Below are 24,746 nucleotides of genomic sequence, written 5' to 3' on the forward strand. Positions count from 1 at the left end.
TGCTGGTCTACAACAAAGATAGACACAAAGTGCTAGAGTAACTCAGCAGGTCAGGCATCATCCCTGAAGAAAAGGATAGGTGATGTTTTGTGTCCGAACCCTTTATCAGCCTGTTATAACAGTTCTTAAAAAATCCTGACATTTGGAGATAATTCAAGAGTCAAGAGTGTTTTATTGTCATATGTCTCGTATGATGGAATTCTTACTTGTTGCAGCACAACTGATATATAAACGTAGTATGTAGAAATGAATTGTAGATGCTGGTTTATACTGAAGATAGACACCAAGTGCTGGAGTAACTCAGTGGGTCAGGCAGCAGCTCTGTAAAACCCGTAATAAATAACAAAAGAAAATTCAGTACACATACACATAGATTTTAAAAACAGAAAATAAATAAACAATAATAGTGCACTAACAATATTAGTTTACTGCTATTTATAATCGTTTATAATTACAGTTGCAAAAGTTATTTAAATTAAAAAAAAATTAAATGTAAATGAAAGCGAACTTAAAACTCCTGGAAATGCAATAAAAACCCCCACTAAATGACAGCAAAATAATAACATTTACATATCCCTTTTGAATTTGCAGCCATATTCTCCATTCAAATCAATGGCTTCTCCAATGCTTCGTTAGATTTAACTTGGCACAGTATATGAGTGGTCTGTTCTGGGAAAGTAATTACTGGGGAATCTTAGCAAGACTGCGCCGCAGGATCCCAATCAGTCAATAATTCTGGGACTTCTGTTTGGCACATGTCCCAGAGGTCCCAAAGTTTGCTTAAGAGTTTCAACACTGGCGGTTCTGTTTGGCATAACATGCATCAAACATCAAGGCATGACCCAATATCGACATCTCAATAACTTAGTTATTGATTTCCCCTTATCTTAGCTAACTTGCATTTGGCTGCAAGGTCACACGTTGTACAAACACCAGTTAGCTTTGGTGATGTTGGCTAAGAGATTTTTTTTAAATGTCCGAGACATTAAAAAAACCCCGATTCCTTTGATAAAGATATTTAAAATTATTAACTATTAAGTCCCAGATACATCTTCTTCTTGCGTTTGAGGCAGCAGAGGTTATGTAACGCCCTATAGGCGCTGTAGCCAGTTCAATGCAATGATGGTGGTCTTGGCCTTGGTGAGGCCTTCCGCATTCAGCTGCAGCAGGGTGATGCCATCCGGTTCGACATCCGTAGGTGCCCGCCCTAAAAAGGGCGCATGCTCTGGGTTGGTGCCGAGCCGCAGCGACTCAGGTTGCATTAGGGCTGCAAGCTGTTGTTGTTTGTTCTCTGTTATTTATGCCGCTGTCTCTGTTTGTTGTCATTCGCTTGACTGAGGTCAGTTGACAGGGGCTCACCACGGGGAGGTCGACAACATGAGCCCCTCCCAGATGGGTTTAAGATTTAAGAGAGAGTTAGATAGAGCTCTAGGGGCTCATGTGGAGTCAAGGGATATGGAGAGAAGGCAGGTACGGGTTATTGATAGGGGACGATCAGCCATGATCACAATGAATGCTCGAAGGGCCGAATGGCCTCCTCCTGCACCTATTTTCTATGTTTCTATGATACATTAATAACTGTGTAGGAAGGAACTGCAGATGCTAGTTCAGACTGAAGATAAAGACAAAAAGCTGGAGTAACTCAGCGGGACAGGCAGCATCTCTGGAGAGAAGGAAGTCTGAAGAAGGGTCTCGACCCGAAACGTCACCCATTCCTTTTCCCCAGAGATGCTGCCTGTCCCGCTGAGTTACTCCAGCTTTTTGAGTCTATCCACATGGATAACTATTTTTCTTCCTGGCTTGAAAGTAATACATTCAATGATTATTGGCCCAATCTTGGAGTTTTTCCTTCTCAGTTATATGTGAAGTGTGGGAGCTGTCTTAGAAAAATAATTTGAATAATTAATAACCAAATTGATAAAAGTTAAGTTGAATTTAGCCATGACGTACCGAGACCTCTGATATTTTTACCATAAAAGCTAAACCCAACCTCTTAAAATATGCCTGTTATTATGTCATCACTCTTTATATCAAAAAGTGAATTAACTTGAAATTTGTCCAGAATTTCAAACCTAGGTGGCCATAAAGCGAGAGAGTAGAAGAACTTTATCTCAAAATGGGAAATCTCAGAAAACTAACCAACACTGGAACAACTTTATTCGACATCTGTTTTATTGTCACTTTGTGGGAATCTAAGCAACAATTATGAAACGGGTTCGAGTGGCGCAACTTCATTCCAAATCGTCCTTTTAATTGCGATATTGGAGGGATCTCGTGCCTGCGCGCAGTGGATTCCTAACATGAGAAATGTCAGCCGGAGGGCTTACGGGCCGGGTAGTTCCAGCGTGTAGTTCCGTGCTCCGGGTGGCACTCTGCCGCCGCTCGGGGGTCTTTCTTGGCAGTGTCTGTGGGTTATTAATAAGCATGAAATTAAAAGGGCCAAGAACAATTGGAGGTCGTGCACGCTACACCGCCTTCCTTGTAACATGACCGCGCTAACTAATCCCAGAGAGACGCAAAATGCTGGAGTAAATCGGCTGTGTTAGTAGCTAGTAACCCAACGGGGTTATTCCAGCCTTCTGTGTCTACCTTCGGTGTAAACCAGCTTCTGCAGTTCCTTCCCACACAAACTAATACCAGCCTTGGTGTGTGTCAGTGAGTGTGTGTGAGTGTGTGCGTGGTGAGTGTGTGGTGAGTGTGTGTGCGTGTGTGAGTGTGTGTTTGAGTGTGTGTATGAGTGAGTGTGTGTGTGTGAGTGGGTGTGTTGGTGTGTGTGTGTGTGTTTGAGTATGTGTGTGTGAGTGAGTGTGTGTGTGGGTGTGAGTGAGTGGGTGTGAGTGGGGGTGTGTGTGAGTGGGTGTGTGTGAGAGAGAGAGAGAGAGAGAGAGAGGGGGTATAGGGGCGGTATAGACAGTAACTGGGCGTGATTTAGAGGATCGCCACGTGATATCGCAGGGAGCCTTTGTAACAACTTAAAAGTCGCCGGCAGCCCGGACTTGTGCACCAGAGAGTGGAGGGAGAAAGGTTCGCTGTCTGGCTGCTGTTGCTCTCGCTCTCCCGTTGATCGCTGCAGAGATGACTGACCTGACAGAAGCCGACAAAGGCCATGTTCGCATCATCTGGAAACAGTTGTTTGCGGATCCAGAGGGGAACGGCAGGGCAGTGGTGTTGAGGTAAGAGGAAGGAGATCGTACCTGTTGTTTCCCTTGGCGGCTATTGTCCCCTCCCCGCTATGCCCTCCAGGAAACCGGTACCCCTGCAAGGAGGAAAAAAATAAACACGCGGTTAATAATCCAGGCAGTAACAAGATCTATTTTTAGAGATGGTCTCTTTTCTTGTAACCTTGGTGGTGGGGTGAGGTCAAGGACAGAGTAAAAATGCTGGAAGTGAGAGAAGTTGGACTATTACACAGCTTCTCACAAATACTTTTGACATCTTGGCATTGTAGCAACTCAGCAGACCGCACTGTCAGGTAAGTCAGATAACTGATGTCTTGGTGTAATTGAACTAAATATATTGGCTGCCATTCCTAGCTCTTTTGTGAGATAGTGTTGTGGGATCTTGCAGATATGGGATTCGTGCCTTGGTCTCTCACCTTCTCTGAAAGATGTGTAGAGAACATATATATTAGAATGTGAATCTGTGGCACAGCTGGTAGAGCTGCTGCCTCACAGCGCCAGACACCTGGGCTTGATCATGACCTGGGTGCTGTCTGTGTGGAGTTTGCATGTTCTCCCCCTGGGTTTGCTCTGGTTTCTGCCCACATCCCAAAGATGTGTGGGTTTGTAGGTTAATTAGAGTCATAGAATGATAGACAGCATGGGAACAGGCCCTTCAGCCCAACTTGCCCACACCAGCCAACATGTCCCAGCTACATTATTCCCACCTGCTGGTTTTTGGTCCATAACCCTGCAAACCATGTATCTGTCTAACTGTTAAGCATTATACGTTATGGAGACTGTTTCTTAAACATTATACAGCCTCTGTAAATTGGCATCTGTAAATTAGCCTGTAGTATGTAGGGAGTGGGTGAGAGAGAGTGATATAACATAGATGTGGTATGAATGGGTGATTGATGGTCGGTGTGGGCTGCATGGCCTGTTCCATGATGTATCTCGAAACAAAACTAAATTCTAGATATTCTTTAAAAAACAGTAGTATAAACTAGTTCAATCTATAGCTTTATGTGCAGTTCCTTACATTTTTTTAGACTACCTAGTGAATCATAAATACCAAGCATTGCAAGAACCATAGATGATAAATGGAATTTGCAAAGTTGAATAAACCTGGAGGAAATTACTAAATATGGAGAACTAACTATAAAGAACATGCTGGGTATAATGTCAGTATTAACTGCTTGCCACACTGTAGGTATATCCTAACTTGTGGAAGGATATGTCAATGCTATTATATGTTTCTATTCTGTCTCTCTCCAGTTTGTAGGTGATTAGTGGCCCTCTGACGAGTTTTAGGATGGACGGTGATTTTAAACTAGATAAACAAATAGTTTATTTGTGGTTAAGTCCAGCTTCTTTCACCTAAGGAAGCTGGCAAAGGTGAAGCCCATTCTCGAGCGGCAGCATTTTGAAACAGTAATCCATGCCTTTATTACATCTAGGCTGGATTACTGTAACGCACTCTACTCTGGAGTTACACGAGCTTCATTGGCTCGTCTCCAGCTTGTTCAAAATGCTGCTGCTCGCCTTTTGACCGGAACTCGAAAGAGGGAGCACATTACGCCAATTTTGGCCTCCCTTCACTGACTCCCAGTGCACTTTCGAGTTCATTTCAAAATTCTTTTATTTGGTTTTAAATCGTTGAATGGGCTCGCCCCGCCTTACCTCTCTGAGCTGCTCCACCTATATGCTCCTGCCCGGTGCCTCAGGTCAGCTGATCAGCTGCTCCTTGAGGTACCAAGGTCTAAGTGGAAGCTCAGAGGGGATAGAGCCTTTTCTGTTGCTGCTCCGGCACTCTGGAACACCTTGCCGCTGCACATCAGACAGGCCCCCTCACTGTCCATCTTCAAATCCTCCCTAAAAACACATTATTATTCTTTGGCTTTCGACACTGGCTGAGGCATTGCTCCTGTTCTTAGTGCTTTTAATGTCTTTTAATTTTTAGTGTGTTTTTATAGTCCTTCGTTTTACGGTTTTTAATGGTTTTTAATTGTTTGTAATAGCTTTTTGTCCATGAGTTCTCATGTACAGCACTTTGTGGCAACTGCAGTTGTTTAAAGTGCTTTATAAATAAAGTTATTATTATTATTATTATTATTATTATTAATTGTAGGCAAGGTGTGATTTGGGGATTTTGGTGAACTTTTAAAATGCCTAGCTGCTGGTGTGTTATAGAGTCATTGAGTGATACAGCGTGGAAACAGGCCCTTTGGCCCAACTTGCCTGCACCGGCCAACATGTCCCACCTTCACTGGACCTACCTGCCTGCGTTTGGCCCATATCCATCCAAACCTGTCCCATCCATGTCTGGAAAGGCTTGTACCTATTTATTCTTTGTGTGTGATGCAAGGTAGTTTAGTTTGGAGATAGTGTGGAAACAGGCCCTTTGGTCCACCGAGTCTGCACCGACCAGCGATAGCCACACATTAACACTAACCTATACGTACTAGGGACAATTTACCCTTATGCCAAGCCAATTTACCTACATACCTGTACGTCTTTGGAGTGTGAGGGGAAACCAAAGATCATTGAGAAAACCCACGTGGTCACGGGGGGAACCTACAAACTCTCCACAGGCGGCACTTCAGTAGATCACAGATAACATGTGTACACAGCTACATGCAGGCAACTTGGGGTTGTGGTAGTGCTGCTGGACACTTTATGCAGCTGCTAAGCCCATCATGGGCAGTGCATTATTGCAACAATTCACACCATTTGCAGGGAGGAAACTGAATGAGCAATCTGTACCATGTTTGGTCTGCCCCAGAGAGTCCTCTACTGACGTCACTGTGAGGCTCAAGATGAGTTTTAATGTCTTTATAGATTTATTTTGGTTGTTTCTGTTCAGTTGTTTCTGACTATTTGTGAAACGATGATAAATCTGTGATAGGTTTGCGATATTGAATGTTTCTGATATTTGGAACATTAATTTAGTTTATTGCCATGTGTACCGAGGTACAGGGAAAAGCTTTCAGTGCGTGCTGACCTCTCTAACCTTTAAACCAGGCGGGTGAGCCGTGGCTTGGCTGGCTTTGTATTTTAGAGATGCAGCATGGACACAGGCCCTTCAGCCCGTCGAGTCCGTGCCCACAATCAATCACGAGAGGTGGCACGGCGGCACAGCGGTAGAGTTGCTGCCTTACAGCGCTAGAGACCTGGGTTCGATCCTGACTACTGGTGCTGTCTGTACAGAGTTTGCATGTTCCCCATGTGACTGCGTGGGTTTTCCCTGGGTGCTCCGGTCTCCTCCCACGCTCCAATGATGTACAGGTTTGTAGGTTAACAGGCTTCAGTATCCACTGAAGATGGATTCTCGAAGATAGACACAAAATGCCGGAGAAACTCAGCAGGGCAGGCAGCATCTCTGGAGAGAAGGAATGGGTGACGATTCGGGTCGAGACCCTTCTTCAGACTGAGAGTCGGGGGAGAGGGAGACAGAGAGAAATGGAAGGGTCAGGTGTGAAAACGAGACATCAAATGAGAAAAACTATTTTCACACCTTACATGTCCATACATCTGTATCTCCCTCTCTCTTGACTAGCTGAAGAAGGGTCTCGACCCGAAATGAAACCCATTTATTCTATCCAGAGATGCTGCCTGTCCCGCTGTGTTACTCAAGCATTCTGTGTCTATCTTCAGTGTAAAACCACATCTCCAGTTCCTTCCTACACAAATGGATCCTCATCTGCTTCTCACAGTTTCCTTGATCTTTTTTTTTTGGTCCATTGCTGGCAGGCTTTGTTGAAGCTGAACCACAATGTCTTACTGAAATTGACATTGGCCTCTAGGAACCCCACCCTCTAAAATGTTCACCATATGACCTCCCTGAGCCGCTCGCCTCCACTGCCAACACCCCACAGAGTTACGAGACCACATCAAATTTATAAACTAACTAAGTGTACTGCCACACCAGTACTGCATCCATCCTGTAATGGCAAGTTCCATTATAACCACCCTCCAAAGAAATCTCATCCATTGTCAGTGTGAGGCTAAATGCAAATTGGAGGAACAGCATCTCATATTTCGCTTGGGCAGCTTACAGCCCAGTGGTATGAATATTAATTTCTCTCACTTCAGGTAGCCCCGGCATTCCCTCTTTCTCTATCCCTCCCCCACCCAAGTCACACTAGCTTCTCATTTTCACCCTCCAAAAGGTTACAAAGGCCTGTTTCCTTTACAGTTGTTACTTTTTTGCATATCTTTCATTCATTGTTCTTTTATCTCTCCACATCTCCGTCTATATATCTCGTTTACCTTTTCCCTAACCAGTCTGAAGAAGGGTCCAGACCCGAAACGTCACCCATTCCTTCTCTCCAGAGATGCTGCCGGTCCCACTGAGTGCCTTCCACCAGGTTGCAGGAGATGCTGAGACACCGAGCCGCGAGAGGGACAGTGATTTAGTGAAACAAAACGGCACGGTTCCCTCTCAGAGCTGTTTCTGCATTCATCTCCATCCTCCCGATATTTCTCTCCTGCCCAGTGCCAACCAAACAACCTCATGCTGGTCTATCTGGTAAAGTTTTTTTTTTTAAACTGAAATTCTTGGCATCAGCATTTTGAGTCTATTTTCAGTGTTGGATAGAGCTCTTAAAGATAGGGATATGGGGGGAAGGCAGGAACGGGGTACTGATTGTGGATGATCACAGTGAATGGTGGTGCTGGCTTGTAGGGCCGAATGGCCTACTCCTGCACCTATTGTCTATTGTGGTACCCAGCATCTGCAGATTCTTCCTACACAAGAGTCGGTCAACCTTGATTTTGGTTTTGCAGCATGCTGATCAGTAACGGAGAAAGAGTAGTGTTATTGAACACTGAAACAGGCATGTGCTTCACGGTACCCTGCTCTTTCTTTCCTTTCTCTTCCACCTGAATGATTTCTTCCTTTTTGTGTCTTCCCCTTTTGGCTGCTCCTTTGCAACTGGAGGCAAATACTCCGCAGTCTTGTTATTGAGATTTAGAGACCAGGAAATCACATGTTTTCACATTTAATCTGCACAGTGCTCCAGGCTTCACCTGAAGTGAAACAGGCAGTGACAATGTGTCACCGAGCTGTTTGTTTTGTGACCTTTTTAATGCAGCGGCATAGCTTTTCCTGGATGCAAAGACTGGAGTCGCAAATCTCGTTCGCAACTAATGAAAAGACTGGTCTCTGCCCCGGTCATTCCTTCATCATCCTGCTCCTGTTCGGCAGAAGATACAGAAGCATGAAAGTGTGTGCACCACCAGGCTCAAGAACAGCAATATCATTATGTTGAATCTACGAAACTCGGATGAGCGGATATGTTGAGTAAAAATGGCTAGCAAGTTCAAATATTCGAAAAACCAGAATGTTGGCATCATGACAAAAATGGTGTTGTTGAGGAAGAAGTAGGTAAGAAACTATGGTAGATGCCAGTGAAACTAATAGCTTCCAAGACAATGAGTCAATCTACCAGACACAATGGATTTTCAAACACTGTGGAATGATAATTGAATTGAATTGGCACAGTGGCATCCAAGGAGTTCTAACATGAGAGTTTCAAAAGAAAATATAACTGAAACTGAGCAACCACAATTATAGCATAACTACAATTACAATGGGTAGCACGCAACAAACGCTATTCACTGTACCTCGACACACCTGACAATAAACTGAACTGAGCTACAGGCAAGTATGTGATATGGTGGACAAAGAGAGTAAATAAATAGGTGAACGTTGAGCTTGCTTCACAATGGCGGAGATCAGCAAGCTCAGAATGAGAAGAGTAGAGCAAGCTTCCACCACCGATCTTTGCAGGCATTCTGAGTATTAAGATTTACAAACCTGCCATTCTTCATCTGTTAATAGACACAAAAGAGCTGGAGTAACTCAGCGGGACAGGCAGCATCTCTGGAGAGAAGCAATGGGTGACGTTTCAGGTCGAGACCCTACTTCAGTCTGCAGAAGTGCATCAACTAACTTCAAGTTTACATTTATTGTCACTTGCACCAATTGGCACAGTGAAATTTGAATAATACAGACCACAATGGGGTAGAGGTGAATTGGACAGTACCCTAGCTTATGGAAGGACCGTTCTAATAAAAGAGGGGAAGAAGCTGTTCTTGAGCCTGGTGGTGCACACACTTTCATGCTTCAGTATCTTCTGCCGAACAGGAGCAGGATGATGAAGGAATGACCGGGACGGGGACCAGTCTTTTCATTAGTTGTGAACAAGTTTGGCGACTCCAGTCTTGGACCGGAATGCATCCAGGAAAAGCTATGCCGCTGCATTAAATGTCACGAAACAAACACAGCTCGGTGACACATTGTCACTGCCTGTTTCACTTCAGGTGAAGCCTGGATCACTGTGCAAATTAAATGTGAAAACATGTGAATTCCTTGTCTCTGAATCTCAATAACAAGACGGCGGAGTATTTGCCTCCAGTTGCAAAGGAGCAGCCAAAAGGGGAAGACACAAATGGAAGAAATCATTCAGGTGGAAGAGAAAGGAAAGAAAGAGCAGGGTACCGTGAAGCACATGCCTGTTTCAGTGTTCAGTAATTCTACTCTTTCTCCGTTACTGATCAACATGCTGCAAAACTAAAATCAAGATTGACCGATTCTTGTGTGGGAAGAAACTGCAGATGCTGGTTAACACTGAAGATAGACCCAAAACGTTGGAGTAACTCAGCAGGACAGGCAGCATCTCTGGAAAGAAGGAATTTGTGAAGGATCTCGAATCGAAACGTCACCCATTCCTTCTCTCCAGGGATGCTGCCTGTCCTGCTGAGTTACTCCAGCATTCTGTGTCTATTCGCAAATTCTTGTTTGGTGTCAGGGGTTATGGGGAGAAGGCAGGAGAATGGGGCTGATTCGGGAAAGATACAATACAATACAATTCATTTGTTGTCATTTGAACCCAGAGGTTCAAACGAAATTTGGTTTCTGCAGTCATACAAACAAGAAGAACCAAGACACAACACAATTTACACAGACATCCATCACAGTGAATCTCCTCCTCACTGTGATGGAAGGCAAAGTCTTATCTCTCCCCTGCTCTCCTCATTCTCTTCCCGATGTCTGAGTCAAAGCCCCCGGCGGGCGATGGTAAATAAGTCCCGCGGCAATTATAAAGCCGCGCCGGGCGATGCAAGGCCGCGCTCCGGGTCTTGGTGTTGGAGCCCCTGACGTGCGCTAACAAGTCCCGCGGCCATTTAAAGCCGCGCCGGGCGATGTAAGGCCCCGCCCCAGGTCATCCTCAACCCCACAACTCGGGCGGGAGAAGTCGCCGTTGCGGAAGCGGTCTCCCAGCGGGAACTCCCAGCGGGCTCCCGGTGTCACCGTCCATCAGGCCGGCGGCTGGAGCCCCCGAATTTCCTGGGTCGGGCCGCAGCAGCTCGCCACCACCGCTCCTCCCGCTCCGAACTCGGCCAGCTCCGCGATGGTAAGTAAGTCCGCAGCTCCGTGACTGGAGCCCCAGGTCGTTCCGGTTGGAGGCCGCTCCACGGTGCTCGGCCCCAACGACAACGGAGACCCGACAGAGAAAAGGTCGGGTTCTCTGTGCAGGGGAAAGATTTTAAAACGTTTCCCCCACCCCCCCCCCACCCCTCGCCCCCCACACACATACCCAGTTTAAAAAAAAATAAAAACTACATACATCAGTTGCGATTGAATGGCAGAGTAGACTTAATGGGCTGAATGGCCTAATTTTGCTCCTGGAACCTATGACTAAAAGCCAGAAGTAAATAAATAATCCAGTGCAAATCTTTAAAATCAAAGCTGCACTGATGTTTGTACTAACAGCCATTGTGCTTCCCCTAATCTGAAGAGCTTGAAGCCAAGATTTCAGTTTTTTTTAACTTTATCAGATAGACCAGCATGAGGTTGTTTGGTGACACGGGGCAGGAGAGAAATATGCGGAGGATGGAGGTGAATGCAGTCGCCCTGAGAGAGAACTGCAACTTTTTGATTCACTGAAGGACTGTCCCTCCATTGGCACGGTGCCTCAAAAAGGCAGCCAACATCATCAAAGACACACACTATACTGGCCATACACTCATTTCACCATTGCCATCGGGAAGCCTGAACACTGTAATGTCCAGGTTCAGGAACAGCTACTTCCCCTACAGCCATCAGGCTATTAAACACAACAACAAATAAACTCTGAACTACAACAGGCTATTATTATTATTATTATTATTGCACTATATTTGTTATTTATTGAGTATGTGTGCATGTGTATATACACACTGAACTTTTTTCTTCTCCTGTTATGTACTATGTTTACATAATCTGTTGTACTGCAGCAAGTAAGAATTTCATTGTCCTATCTGGGACATATGACAATAAAACACTCTTGTCTTGACTCTTGAATGTTATGCATCAAATGTATCATAGGGAGAAATGGGAGGATCAAAATGTGTAAAGGTTTATGGTTGTGGGTGCCTGTTCAGCCACTCTTGCTGTAATCCTAGCCTTGCTCTGTGGTTCCAGCTGTGTTTGAAGCGGGTGCCTACATTTAGTGAGAACGCCTTTACTGAAACTCATTCTTCCACACTGAGATACAGGAAGATGAATAGATCTCTCGACACTTTGTTCACTTGGGCATCCTGCTTTTAGTTTAGTTTAGAGATACAGTGCGGATATAGTTCCTTCAGCCCACCGATTCCGCACCAACCAGCGATTCCCGCAATCTAATGCTATCCTACACACCAGGGACAATTTACAACCTGTCCATCTTTGGAGTGTGGGAGCAAACCGGAGCACCCGGAGAAAACCCACGCAGGCCACAGGAAGAACGCACAAATTCCATATAGACAAACACCCGTAGTCGGGATCGAACCCGGCTCACTGGCGCTGTAAGGCAGCAACTCTACCGCTGCACCACCATGCTGCTCTCAGCCCTCCTCGCTCCCCTCCCCACCCCAACATCACCACTCCCCCCACCTGCCACCTTCTTTCTTTTCTCCAACCTTTCGCCTGCTCTTCCCTTCATTCGTTCATCCATAATTCCCAGGAGAACGCCACTTAATCGTCCATATCTAGGGGCAGCTCCAGTGTGAACTCGGCACCGAGTCCCACTGATAAACACAAGATGCTGGAGTAACTCAGCGGGTCAGGCAACGTCTCTGGAGAAAAGGAATAGATGATGTTTCGGGTCGAGACGCTTCTCAGTCCCACTCATTGATTCCACTGCACAAAATATTTTAGGAATTTTAATCTTGTACTGCTCCGCATAGATTTTTTTAGGAATTGTAAAGAACACTAGAAATTATCAAGTGATTCTCCACGCTGGAATGTGGCGACTCTTTGCGTGTTCTTCCCAGAGAGGGATTTACTATTATCTGACACAATCACTCTATTTTCTACCTGTAAGTACAGACATTACAGTTTGTCTATGAATCTGATACACAACAACATCACAATTATATTCTGTACTCTGCATCTTCCCCCTTGATATATCTATTGTACTGAATTTGTCCTGGTTGTATTTATAGTATTATTTGAATGTATTGTATGCAAAACAAAGCTTTTTACTCGACCTCGGTACACATGACAATAATAAACCTAAACCTATGGTGGCACAGCCGTGGAGTTGCTGCCTCACAGCGCCAGAGACCCGGCTTCAGTCCTGACTAGGGATGCTGTCTGTATGGAGTTTGTTCGTTCTCCCTATGACCTGTGTGGCTTTTCTCCAGGTGCTCTGATTTCTTCCCACGCTCCAAAGACGTACGGGTTTGCAGGTGAATTGGCTTCGATAAAATTGTAAATTGTCCCCAGTGTTTAGGATAGTCTTAGTGTACGGGGATCGCTGGTCGTCGCGGACTTGATGGGCCAAAGGGCTTGTTTCCACCCTGGATATCTAAAGCCTACAGTGGTATCACTCCATAAATGCATGCAGTAGAGTAGGATTGCATGTTGAATAAATCACCAAGTCGCAAGCAACACATTGTAGCGAATGTGACTACGCTTATTGTTCATGCAGCACCATAATGTCGGCATGCTTGTACTTGATGCAATGCTCACTTGAGTCTCCACAAATTACCTGCATTGTCTGAGTGATAAGAGCCTTTCATACATGAGATGCTTCAGGGAGATCTCTGTCACGCAGACCACCATCTCGGTGCACTTGTACCGTGATGCAGAGTCAAGATGTACCACATCAAGTGAATATTCAATGTGCATTTAATGCCCTTTCCCTGTTCAACGTTGCTGAATTGACTTCATTATGCCTGAGTGTTGCACATCCTTGTCATAATGTATGATAATATACAACGAGTGAAACCAAAATGTGTCTTCTTATTTCATAATTCATGCACTCAATTGCGTGCTGTCTGTGAACCTCCAGGGTTTGCCTCGCTATTTGGCTGAATGTCATCATCACATATTTGTAGACTTATTACCAGAGTAACTCCTCACCATATACTTATGGCGTTTGCAAGTAGAGGCAGGGCACGAAACTAACGTTCGCTGGTACTGTCAAACAAAATTAGTGACGCACAAAAAAAAACATTTAATATATAGTTAGATAACTTGTTATTAGTTGCATGAACGAACCATTTCTAAAAGTTATATATTTGCAGATTTGTTAAAACCTAAAAATATAAGCTGCAGACAGTGAAAAGCCATTATTCACATAATTACAGTTTGTAATATAATTACAGTTATTATATGATTGTGGTTGCTCAGTTTCAGTTATTTTTTTCTTTCGAAACTCCTTAGATGGCACTGGGCCAATACAATTATCATTCCACGATGTATGAAAATCCATTGTGCCGATTAGGTTGACTCCTTGTCTTGAAAGCTCTCATTTTCTCTGGCGTCTACCACTGTTTCTGATCTACTTCTGCCTCAATACCTCATTGTTTTTCGTCATGACATCAACATTCTGCTTTTTCGAATATTTGAACTTGCCGGCCATTTTTACTCAACATTTCTGCTCTTCCACGTTTTGTAGCTTCAACATGATAATATTGTCTGCTTTCTCAATGGATATTGTAACCTCCTAACTTTTTCTGATCCTCCTACAAATGAAACCCCCTGATATGTTTTCCCCTCTTATTGTCCTGCATTGTTTTGTGCCAGAAAGCTGCAATCTGCAAAATACGGACTTGATAATCTCTGTATTGCCCAATTGAGTGATTATTTTCTCCGCTGCAGCCTCTATTCTCTTCCTCTTCCAGTTGTCTGACACTTGTATTGCTTCTCTCTTCATCTAACTATTTTGAGATGTGGAGAGTGTAATCAGATACTGCGGTCTTTCTTGTTTAAGAAGGAGCTGCAGATGCTGGGAAAACCGAAGGTAGATAAAAATGCTGGAGAAACTCAGCGGGCGAGGCAGCATCTATGGGGCAAAGGAATAGGTGACGTTTCAGGTCGAGACCCTCCATCAGTCTGAAGAAGGGTCTCGACCTGAAATGTCACCTATTCCTTCGCTCCACAGATGCTGCCTCACCCGCTGAGTTTCTCCAGCATTTTTATCTACCTGCGGTCTTTCGTGATGGTTTATCGCTGTTATCTGCTTCACAATATTAACTATCTTAGTCACAGTCGTGCAAATGTTTTTTAAATGTTACGTTAGACTCTATGGTAGTTAATATTGCAAAGCGGATAACAGCAGTAAACCACCAAGAAAGATTGTAGTACCTGATTAAACTCTCCACATCTCAAACAATAGTATCAAAATGTATTGTATTCAAATTAATAAGTTTTCTGAATCTCATCGATGTTTCTCTCTTTTATATTCGATTGAGAGTACCAAAATCGAGAGTGTTTTGGTGAAAAGAGACCTCGCTATTTTTGTTATTGCCAATGAATTAAAATTTTGCTTAACTTGTATGACTTAGATTGTTCACGGATTACCCTGAAACAAAGAAGTACTTCAAAACGTTCAAGAACATTTCGACCGAGGAAGAAATGCAAAAATCGGCTCAGATCAAGAGACATGGCAAGTCTGTGATGAACCGGCTCAATGACCTCATTGAGAATCTGGATAACTGGGACGCAGCCTGTGACATTATGACACACTTGGCGGAGAGGCACATTCATGTACACAAAGTGGGGGTGCAGAACTTTCGGGTAAGTTCCCAAATTACCATGGTCTCTCTCTTCACCTCACTTTATGATTTTTTCAAACTTGATAGAAAGAAAGCTGATGACTCTCAACAAAATCTTGCATTTTAGCTCAGTTTAGTTCAGTTTGGAGAAACAGCATGGCCCACCGAGTCCATGCTGAGCATTGATCACTATCGAGCATCTATGGTCTAGTTCGATGTTGGATCATCGATCTAACCAATGATCTATGTGCTCCATGTTGTATAGAAACATTTTATATGTTGTGTGTTCTATGACACCTATAACACGTATGTTATCCATCTTTCGCATCCACTCCCTTCACACTGGGGGCAATTTTTTCAGGGGGCCAATTAACCTACAAACCTGCACGTCTTTGGGAATGTGGGAGGAACCCGGAGCAACTGGAGGAAACCCATGCGATCATGTGGAAAACATTCAAACTTCACACGTAGGTCTGGATTGAACCCGTGTCTCTGGCGCTATGAGGCAGTGGCTCTACCAGCTTTGTGCCACTCTTTTGACTAAAGTCCATTCTGATTAGGTTAATATGTAAATATTGATTTACAAGTAATAGATGAACCAAACCTTATCAGTTTAAAACGTGATTCCTTAATAAATCAATCTCATAACAAAGTCCTAACATTGTGGCATGATTCAGCAGTATCTAGTACAACGTGCCCATAAACAAAAAAAACCTGACTAACTCTAGTGTTTAGATTCATTGTAAAATAACAAATTAAGACGTTGCATGAGAAATAATGGCTATCTTTGATGAATGCTGAATGAGATTATTACTGCAGGATGAGTCGCACCCTGGCCACTCCCTCTGCTCCCCTCTCCCATCGGGCAAAAGGTACAGAATTGGAAAATGCACATCTCCAGATTCAGGGACGGTTTCTTCCCAGCTGTTATCATAGAGTGATAGAGTGTGGAAACGGGCCTTTCGGCCCAAATTGCCCACACCGGCCAACCGGCTGGTGCTGACGATGGCTGCCACGGTGTATGGTTCCTTGCTGTTTTGCATGTGTTTGTTCGTTTGTGTCATCTGTGGAAAAACTCACAAAGATCATGAGAGAGGCACTCATTAACATCAGACATACGGTACCTCCAAACATCATTCTGGATTTCTCTCTGTATTTTATTTCAATCACATGTTTAAACTATAATGTTTTATGTTTATTGTTTTATGTGTCATTCTCAGTTGTTACTCTATGTCGTGTTGTTACTTGCAAGCGGAGCACCAAGGCAAATTCCTCGTATGTGTACATACTTGGCCAATAAACTTATTCATTCATTCATGTGCCAGCTACACACCTGCCTGTGTTTGGTCCATATTCATCCAAACTTGTCCTATCCATGTACCTTTCCAACTGATTCTTAAATGTTGGGATAGTCCCAGCGTCAACTACCTCCTCTGGCAGCTTATTCCATACACGCGCCACCCTTTGTGTGAAAATGTTACCCCTCAGATTTCTATTAAATCTTTTCCCCTTCACCTTGAACCTATGTACTCTGGTCCTCGATTCCCCTACTCTGGGTAAGAGATTCTGTGCATCTACCAGATTTATTTCTCTCATGATTTTGTACACCTCTATAAGATCACTCCTCATCCTCCTCCGCTCCAAGGAATAGAGACTCGGCCAACTTAATGTCTCCCTATAGCTCAGATCCTCTAGTCCTGGCAACATCCTTGTAAATCTTATCTGAACCCTTTCAAGCTTGACAATATCTTTCCTATAACATAGTGCCCAGAACAGAACATAATATCTTAAATGCGGTCTCACCAACGTCTTATACAACTGCAACATAACCTATCAACTTCTATACTCTGACTGATGAAGGCCAGCGTGCCAAAAGGCTTTTTGACCACCTTACCTACCTGTAACTCGACCTTCAAGGAATCATGCACCTGTACTCCTAGATCCCTCTGCTCTACAACACTCCCCAGAGGCCTACCATTTACTGTGTAGGTCCTGCCTTTGTTTGACATCCCAAAATGCAACACCTCACACTTCTCTGTCAACCATTCCTCAGCCCACCTGGCCAATCGATCAAGATCCTGCTGCAATCTTTCACAACCATCTTCACTATCTGTAAATCCACCCACTTTTGTATCATCAGCAAACTTGCTAATCTTGCCCAGTATGTTCTCATCCTAATCATTGATGTACATGACAAACAGTAACAGGCCCAGCAACGAATCCTGAGGCACACCACTAGTCATGGGCCTCCGTGAAGCAACTTTCCACCATCACCCTCTGCTTCCTTCCATGAAGTCCATGTACACAACATCTACAGCTCTGCCCTCATCAAACATTTTGGTCACGTCTTCAAAAACCTCAATCAGATTTATGAGACCCGACCTCCCATGTACAAAACCATGCTGACTGTCCCTAATCAGCCCTTTCCCATCCAAATGCCTGTATATCCTATCCCTCAGAATACTCTCAAGTAACTTTCCAACTGTAGATGTTAAGCTCGCCGGCCTATAATTCCCAGCATTTCCCCTGCAGCCCTTCTTGAAAAGAGGCACAACATTTGCCACCCTCCAGTCTTCCGGCACCTTTCCTGTATTTAATGAAGACTCGTAAATGTTGACCAGGGGCTCCCTGCAATTTCCTCTCTAGTTTCCCACAATGTGCTCGGATATACCCAATCAAGCTACTGAACCATCCTACCGACAACCAGAGAGCAGTCCTGACTTACCATCTACCTCATTGGAGACCCTCGGACTATCTTTGATCGGACATTGCTGGACTTTATCTTGCACTTCACGTTATTCCCTTTAAAATGTATCTGGACCCTGTGGGTGGAACAATTGTAATCATGCATTATCTTTCCGCTGACTGGTTAGCGCGCAACAAAAGCTTTTCGCTGTACCTCGGTATACGTGGCAATAAACTAAACTCAAGCTCAAACAATATATTAGTCCGCTTTTGTTGGAATCCTAATTGGTTAAAACAAAATCCAAATAATGATATCATCTGAAATGAGTATTATGCTGCTATGTAAAATCAATGCATGTTAAATGGTCTGGCAGCTCCCTTTTAGTTTGCAGCATCTAACTGCTATAATTTCTGTAGCGTTCCATGTCATTATCTGTCCTACCTGACTTCCTCTGTAATTACTGCATTTAAAATTCTCTGCCTAATGTTTTGTTTGGACTCCTGTATTGTAAATTTAACATTTGTTTTATAATGCTAAATACTAACTTTCTGAGCGCAAACAAAGAAAATATATTTTTTAAAGTCATTGTGATATTTAAGATTAATGTGATTTCATAATAACATTAGAAGTGGAAGCAGGAGTTGGCTGATTTATCACCTCAGTGTCACTTTCCCCACACCAACCTCGTATTCTGAACTTCACTGGATATTTAACGTTTTATGCACATAATATGTTGTCAGCAAAGGGCTTGTGCCAAAGAAATAATAAAACAATAACTGATTAACAAAGGCAATAAAAGCTGTACACTGTATCTCGGTGTACGTGACTATAAACTCAACTCCACTGATTATGACAAGGCCATTAATGTAACGCTTTTTGCAACATAATTCAATGTTGAAGATTGTTTCTAGTCAGTATGTAGAAAAAATGTTTTTTTTTTAAACGGAGAGTTGTGCCTTGAGAGATTGGAGTGGGTAAAGGGAGGAGGGAGGTCAAAATGACTAATGAAAAATTAATATTTAAAAAAAATAGCAGCTGTGCGTTCAGAAGGGGGTGAGTTTGGAGTGAGTAAGGGCCACTTCAACCTTTTCCCTTTGGCTTGATTCAGCTGTATCTTGAACAGTATGCCTATAAAAAGAAACTGTTAGATACATTTGAAAAATAACATTTAGAAACCATATGAGAAATAATGGATATCTTGGATGATATATATTTAAAAAATAAGACATAGACTTCATTAGTATCTATCGGACTAGATTCACGCAACACAAAGCAGTTGTGCAGTTGTGTAAGACGTTGGTGAGACCGCATTTACAGTATTGTGTTCAGTTCAGGGCACCATTTTATAGGAATATTGTCAAACTTGAAAGGGTTCAGAGAAGATTTACGAGGATGTTGCCAGGACTAGAGGGTCTGAGCTATAGGGAAAGGTTAAGTAGGCTGTGTCTCTATTCCTTGGAGCGCAGGAGGATAAGGGGTGATCTTGTAGAGATGTATAAAATCATGAGAGGTATAAATCAGGCAGATACACAGAAAGGCCTGTTTCCACACTGTATCACTCCATGACTCTATGAGATGTGTGGGTTGATAAATTAGTCGACCACTGAAAATTGCCTTTGGTCCAGGTGAGTGGTACAAACTCGGCGGGATTGTTTGGGAACGCGGGGAAAATGAAATGGGGTTAATGTTGGCAATGATTCACCAGTTGAAATGATGCAAAGTGAGTTCACTTTACTGCAAGTCAAACTGTGTTCTGAGATCTGTTCCATTCTCACGTTATTTTATTTTGTCATTGCAGATTATATTTAACGTGATCCTCACAATTATGGCAGAGACATTGGGAGACGGTTTTACCCCTGAGATCCGTGAAGCCTGGCAAAAGCTGTTCAATATCATTTACAATTATCTCGAGAATTCCTACAAGACAATTGAAGCAGCTTCCTAAATTGACGTTCCTCCCACAAGCGATGAATTAATCGACTCGTATTATCACTAAACTGTGTACAGCATACAATAACATGACCAGAATTTTAATACATATTTTAAACAAAAACTGATGAATAAAAGACTTGGAATATCATTTTTAAAAAATGACAAACCTTCTTGTTTAAATCGCATCAAAGTAAGAAGTAATTTTTTGCGGGGATTATTTGATCAACTAGCATGTCATATTTAATGTCATATTTTAATGTGGTTTAAGATAAAATAACATTTTAATTCAATGGAAATGTATAAACTTGGACCACTTTCATTTACGGTGAATGGCTTTCTAAAGAACTGTGCTCTGATATGCTCCACTTTGTATATTTTATAATCTGTCCTTTTAATCTGAGATTGGTACGCTCCACGTCCCCTTGAGTGCAGTTATCTCTGTTTGGATTCCCTCCATTAATTTCATGGCTTCTCTCTCACCAGACTTACACCTACGTACTGGTGATAGACACATACTGGTGATAGACACAAATGCTAGAGTAACTCAGTGGGTAACGCAGCATCTTTAGAGAAAAGGGTTTCTCCAGCATTTTTGTGTACCTGAGATAGAACATATTTTGTTTCACCTTGGCCCTTCTAATCTGCAATTGTACTCCCTGCAATTGCAGGAAACGGAAGGATATGGGTTACGTGCAGGCAGATGAGATTAGTTTCTCTTGACATCGGGTTTGGCACAGACATTGTGGGCCGAAGGGCCGGTTCTAGTGCTGTGGTTTTTTATGCTCCAAACCTCCGTGGATCATTAACCAAAAATAATAATGGGGAGGAAAAATAATCAAAATGTAAAGCTTAGAATAATGAAGTAGCAAAGTGAAATATTATTAATAGTATTAAAATATTTAGTATTAAAAGGAAAGATATGAAGATGCTTGATATCTGAAATGCAAGCCCGAAATGCTGAGAAATATCTACCATTGTAACTGCTGAAAGGTCTCGTATGTTATTATTTTTCTCTATCTACCAATGCTGCCTGATCTTCTGGGTATTTTTTTTTTTTTTAGCATTCTTTGTTTTTATTTCAGATACTTGGGGGCGTATATGCACTGAATTATGTATAGAGTCATCGAGTGATACAGTGTGGAAGCAGGCCCTTTGGCCCAACTCGCCCACACCGGCCAACAATGTCCCAGCTACACTCGTCCCACTTGCCTGCGCTTGGTCCATATCCTTCCAAACCTGTCCTATCCGTGTACCTGTCTAATTGTTTCTTAAACGATGGGATAGTCCCAGCCTCAACTACCTCCTCTAGCAGCTTGTTCCATACACCCACCACTTTTTGTGTGAAAAAGTTCCCCCTCAGATTCCTATTAAAGCTTTTCCCCTTCACCTTGAACATATGTCCTCTGGTCCTCGATATCCCTTATTGATAAACCTGTTTTGATCTTATTATGTATAATGCAGGAAGTTAATATGTGTCCTGGTTTTAAAACGTGTGCCAACAATTAATTAAAAATAACGTTATACAAGTTGTTCAAATGGCCAGCAAATTATTTAATGCATGCTATCATCTGATATTATAGATGATGTACAATTTATTTCATGAATATGATAATTTTTTTAATCTAAATTATATCTTTTCGAATATACATTTACCAATATTCATACAATGGAGGAATTTTATTTTATCAATTTTTAGCTCATGTTATAGCTTTCAAAGTTATTTGCAAAGTGATGGGTGATGTAGCAGATCTTGCAAGCTTGTATTTAATTCTTCAGTGTAATAAAAACTTGTTGCTCATAATGTTTATCTTCACATTGACATTCTGCTGCTCTAAAATATTGAGAGCCTTTCTTGTCATCAAAGTAGCTGGAAATATGTGTAAAAATGTGTTCAAAAGGTAAACAAGGAGGAAACGGCTGCAGAGCTTTGAAATCTGTGGATGGTTAAAGATAAATATTCACTTCCATTCAGCAAGGTCTTATAAAATCAGACTGTACAGTACAATGGCTCCGCTGGTAGAGCAGCTGCCCCACAGTGCCAGAGATGCGGGTTCAATCCTGACCTTGGCTGCAAACTCCACACAGACAGCGCGTTCTAACAGCCACCGAGTGAGTTTCCTCTGGGTGCTCTAGTTTCTTCCCACATCCCAAAGACGAGCAGGTTTGTAGGTTAATTGGCCTCTGTACATTTCCCCCCAGTGTGTAGGGAGTGTTCGAGGAAGTAGCATAATCTAAAACTAATGGGAAAGGCTGATCGATGGTCTGTGTGGGCTGAAGGGCCTGTGTCTCAAAATTACACTTTGATGTAGCAGTGATCTGCTGGCGGCTCGGCAAGTGAATATTCCAAAGTACATCAATGGTGTTTCAATTTGAATTCCAAGCTGTGAGAGAGGAGAGGCAGGATAGATGTGTGGTAGATGATAGGCTTGTATATCTTCTTCCCAATGGCAGGAGTGAAATGAAAGCATGCCAGGGTGATGTGGGTCTCTGATGATGCTGGCTGCCTATCTGAGGCAGCGACTCCTGTAAATCCCTTCGATGGTGGGGAGGTCGGCACCCGTGATAGACTGGGCAGAGTTCTCCCAATAAAGATTTCACAACTACATTTGCACGGCTTTGGCACTGACTCACGTCATACACATCCCTTCTGCCAGTGAAAATCAAATTAAACTTGCACGGCCACACCTGCAACATTAAAAAACACTGAGATCATCATATTTTAAACCAGTTTTGTTTAGTTTGGAGATACAGCGATCCCCGCACATCAACACCATCCTACACCCACTAGGGACAATTTTTACATGTACACCAAGCCAATTAACCTCCAAACCCGTACATCTTTGGAGTGTGGGAGGAAACCGAAGATCGCGGAGAAAACACATGCAGGTCACGGGGAGAGCGTACAAACACCGTATGGACAGCACCCGTAGTCGGGATCGAACCCGGGTCTCCGGCGCTGCATTCGCTGTAAGGCAGCAACTCTACCGCTGCGCCACTGTGACCGCTTTCATGACCTGCTCTTGAAAGGTTAAGCAGTTCAGAAGACAAGAACACAATCTAGCCAAATTTTATGAAACATTTAGACTTTAAAACCAAGGAATGCTGGAAGCTTTTGATCCAATAAATATTCAACATGTCCAAAGAGTGACATCCCCACACCAATCAAAGCTACAGCAATTATCAAACGTCAGATTCTAAATTTATGATAGGACTGTAAAACCAATTTAGTTTAGCCTATTATTGTGTGCTGATCCCAGAAGAGCTGTCAACCAGCACGATCGTTCCACTTTTAAATCTTTATCTGTGCACACTGGGCAGCTATTTAGAGTCATCGAGTCATAGAGTGAAGATGGACATAAAAAACTGGAGTAACTCAGCGGGACAGGCGGCATCTCTGGAGAGAAGGAATGGGTGACGTTTCGGGTCGAGACCCTTCTTCAGAAACAGTGTGGAAACAGGCCCTTCGGCCCAACTTGCCCACACCGGCCAGCGTGTCCCAGCTACACTAGTCCCACCTGCCTGCGTTTGGTCCATTTCCCACCAAACCTGTCCTATCCATGTATCCATTTAGTTTAGGTTAACTCTGATTAGTTTAGTTTAGTTTATTGTCACATGTACTGAGGTACAGTGAAAAGCTTTTTGGTTGCATGCTATCCTGTCAGTGAAAAGACTATGCATGATTACAATCAAAGCGTCCACAGTGTACAGACACCAGGTAAAGAGAATAATGTTTAGTGCAAGATTAAGTCCAGCAGAGTTCGATTAAAGATAGTCTGAGGGTCTCCAAAGAGGTAGATGGCAGGTCACCACCGCTCTCTGGTTGGTGATAGGTTGGTTCCATTGTCTGATAATAGCTGGGAAGAAACTGCCCCTGAATATGGAGGTATCATAGTTGCAGCCGTAGATAAACACAAAAAGCTGGAGTAACTCAGCGGGACAGGCAGCATCTTGGGAGAGAAGGAATGGGTGACATTTCGGGTCGAGACCCTTCTTCAGACCCTTCTTCATAGTTGCAGCACTGGAGTTGGGTAGTGCACTTGAGAATTTTCCCCCATCATTGTCTTCCTGATAAGGTGAAGATGTACTCCTCGAAGGCGTATCAACATCTGCCATCTAGGATCTCTCCATTGCTCTCTAGACTGGCCTTATTTTCTGCACTCGGTTTCCTGTGTGTTTCCTCAGAGGGGAAATATTCTACTGTTCCTGGAGCCCATCATGAGTGTTTAACACTTTTCTCTTTCAGACAGACGTGTCTCTGTGTTGGTGTGTCATAGAGTAATAGCGTCATACAGTACGGAAAACCCCCCTTCGGCCCAACTCATCCATGCCAACCAAGATGCACAATCTAAGCTAGACTGTGGAAGTCTGCGGAATTCTCTGCCTCAGAGGGCGGTGGAGGCCGGTTCTCTGAAAACTAGATAGGGCTCTTAATGTTAGCGGAGTCTGGAGATATGGGAAGAAGGCAGGAACGGGGTACTGATTGTGGATGATCAACCATGATCACATTGAATGGCGGTGCTGGCTTGAAGGTCCGTATGGCCTACTCCTGCACCTATTGTCTACTGTCTATTGTCTAGACCTATATCCCTGCTTTCTAGTTGTGATTTAGTTTAGATCTGCACGTTTGACTTGTGAATTTCATGTTGGTACTACATGATCAGCTGCTTTATACTGATCTTCCTTCTCAGCCTGGAGAAGAGCTTTTACTGCTGTTTGCAGGTCTGTGCATTTTTTACTGCTGCTACAGTCTGCTGCTCAGCAACCTCACACACTCTGACAGCTCTCTCCTTTTCCTGATAAACTTGTTCAAACTGCATTTGAAACTGATTCAGGCGCAGCTGAAGACTCATCTTGGGTCTCGACCTGAAACGTCATCTATTCCTTTTCTCCAGAGATGCTGTCTGACCTGCTGAGTTATTTCAGCTTTTTGTATCTAT

The 24,746-nt window shown here is 43.3% G+C and overlaps 1 protein-coding gene across 1 annotated transcript; it reads left to right on the forward strand.

Moving 5' to 3' along the window:
* The first annotated feature begins 2,908 nt into the window (after positions 1–2,908).
* On the forward strand, positions 2,909–21,610 carry cygb (cytoglobin). Its single transcript, XM_033040977.1, has 3 exons — positions 2,909–3,173; positions 14,982–15,213; positions 19,676–21,610. Exons 1-3 carry the CDS (start codon positions 3,076–3,078, stop codon positions 19,820–19,822), a joined length of 477 nt encoding a protein of 158 aa, XP_032896868.1. The 5' UTR covers positions 2,909–3,075; the 3' UTR covers positions 19,823–21,610.
* Positions 21,611–24,746: the final 3,136 nt, after the last annotated feature.

The sequence above is a fragment of the Amblyraja radiata genome, chromosome 22, assembly GCF_010909765.2.
Source record: "Amblyraja radiata isolate CabotCenter1 chromosome 22, sAmbRad1.1.pri, whole genome shotgun sequence".
Taxonomy (NCBI): domain Eukaryota; kingdom Metazoa; phylum Chordata; class Chondrichthyes; order Rajiformes; family Rajidae; genus Amblyraja; species Amblyraja radiata.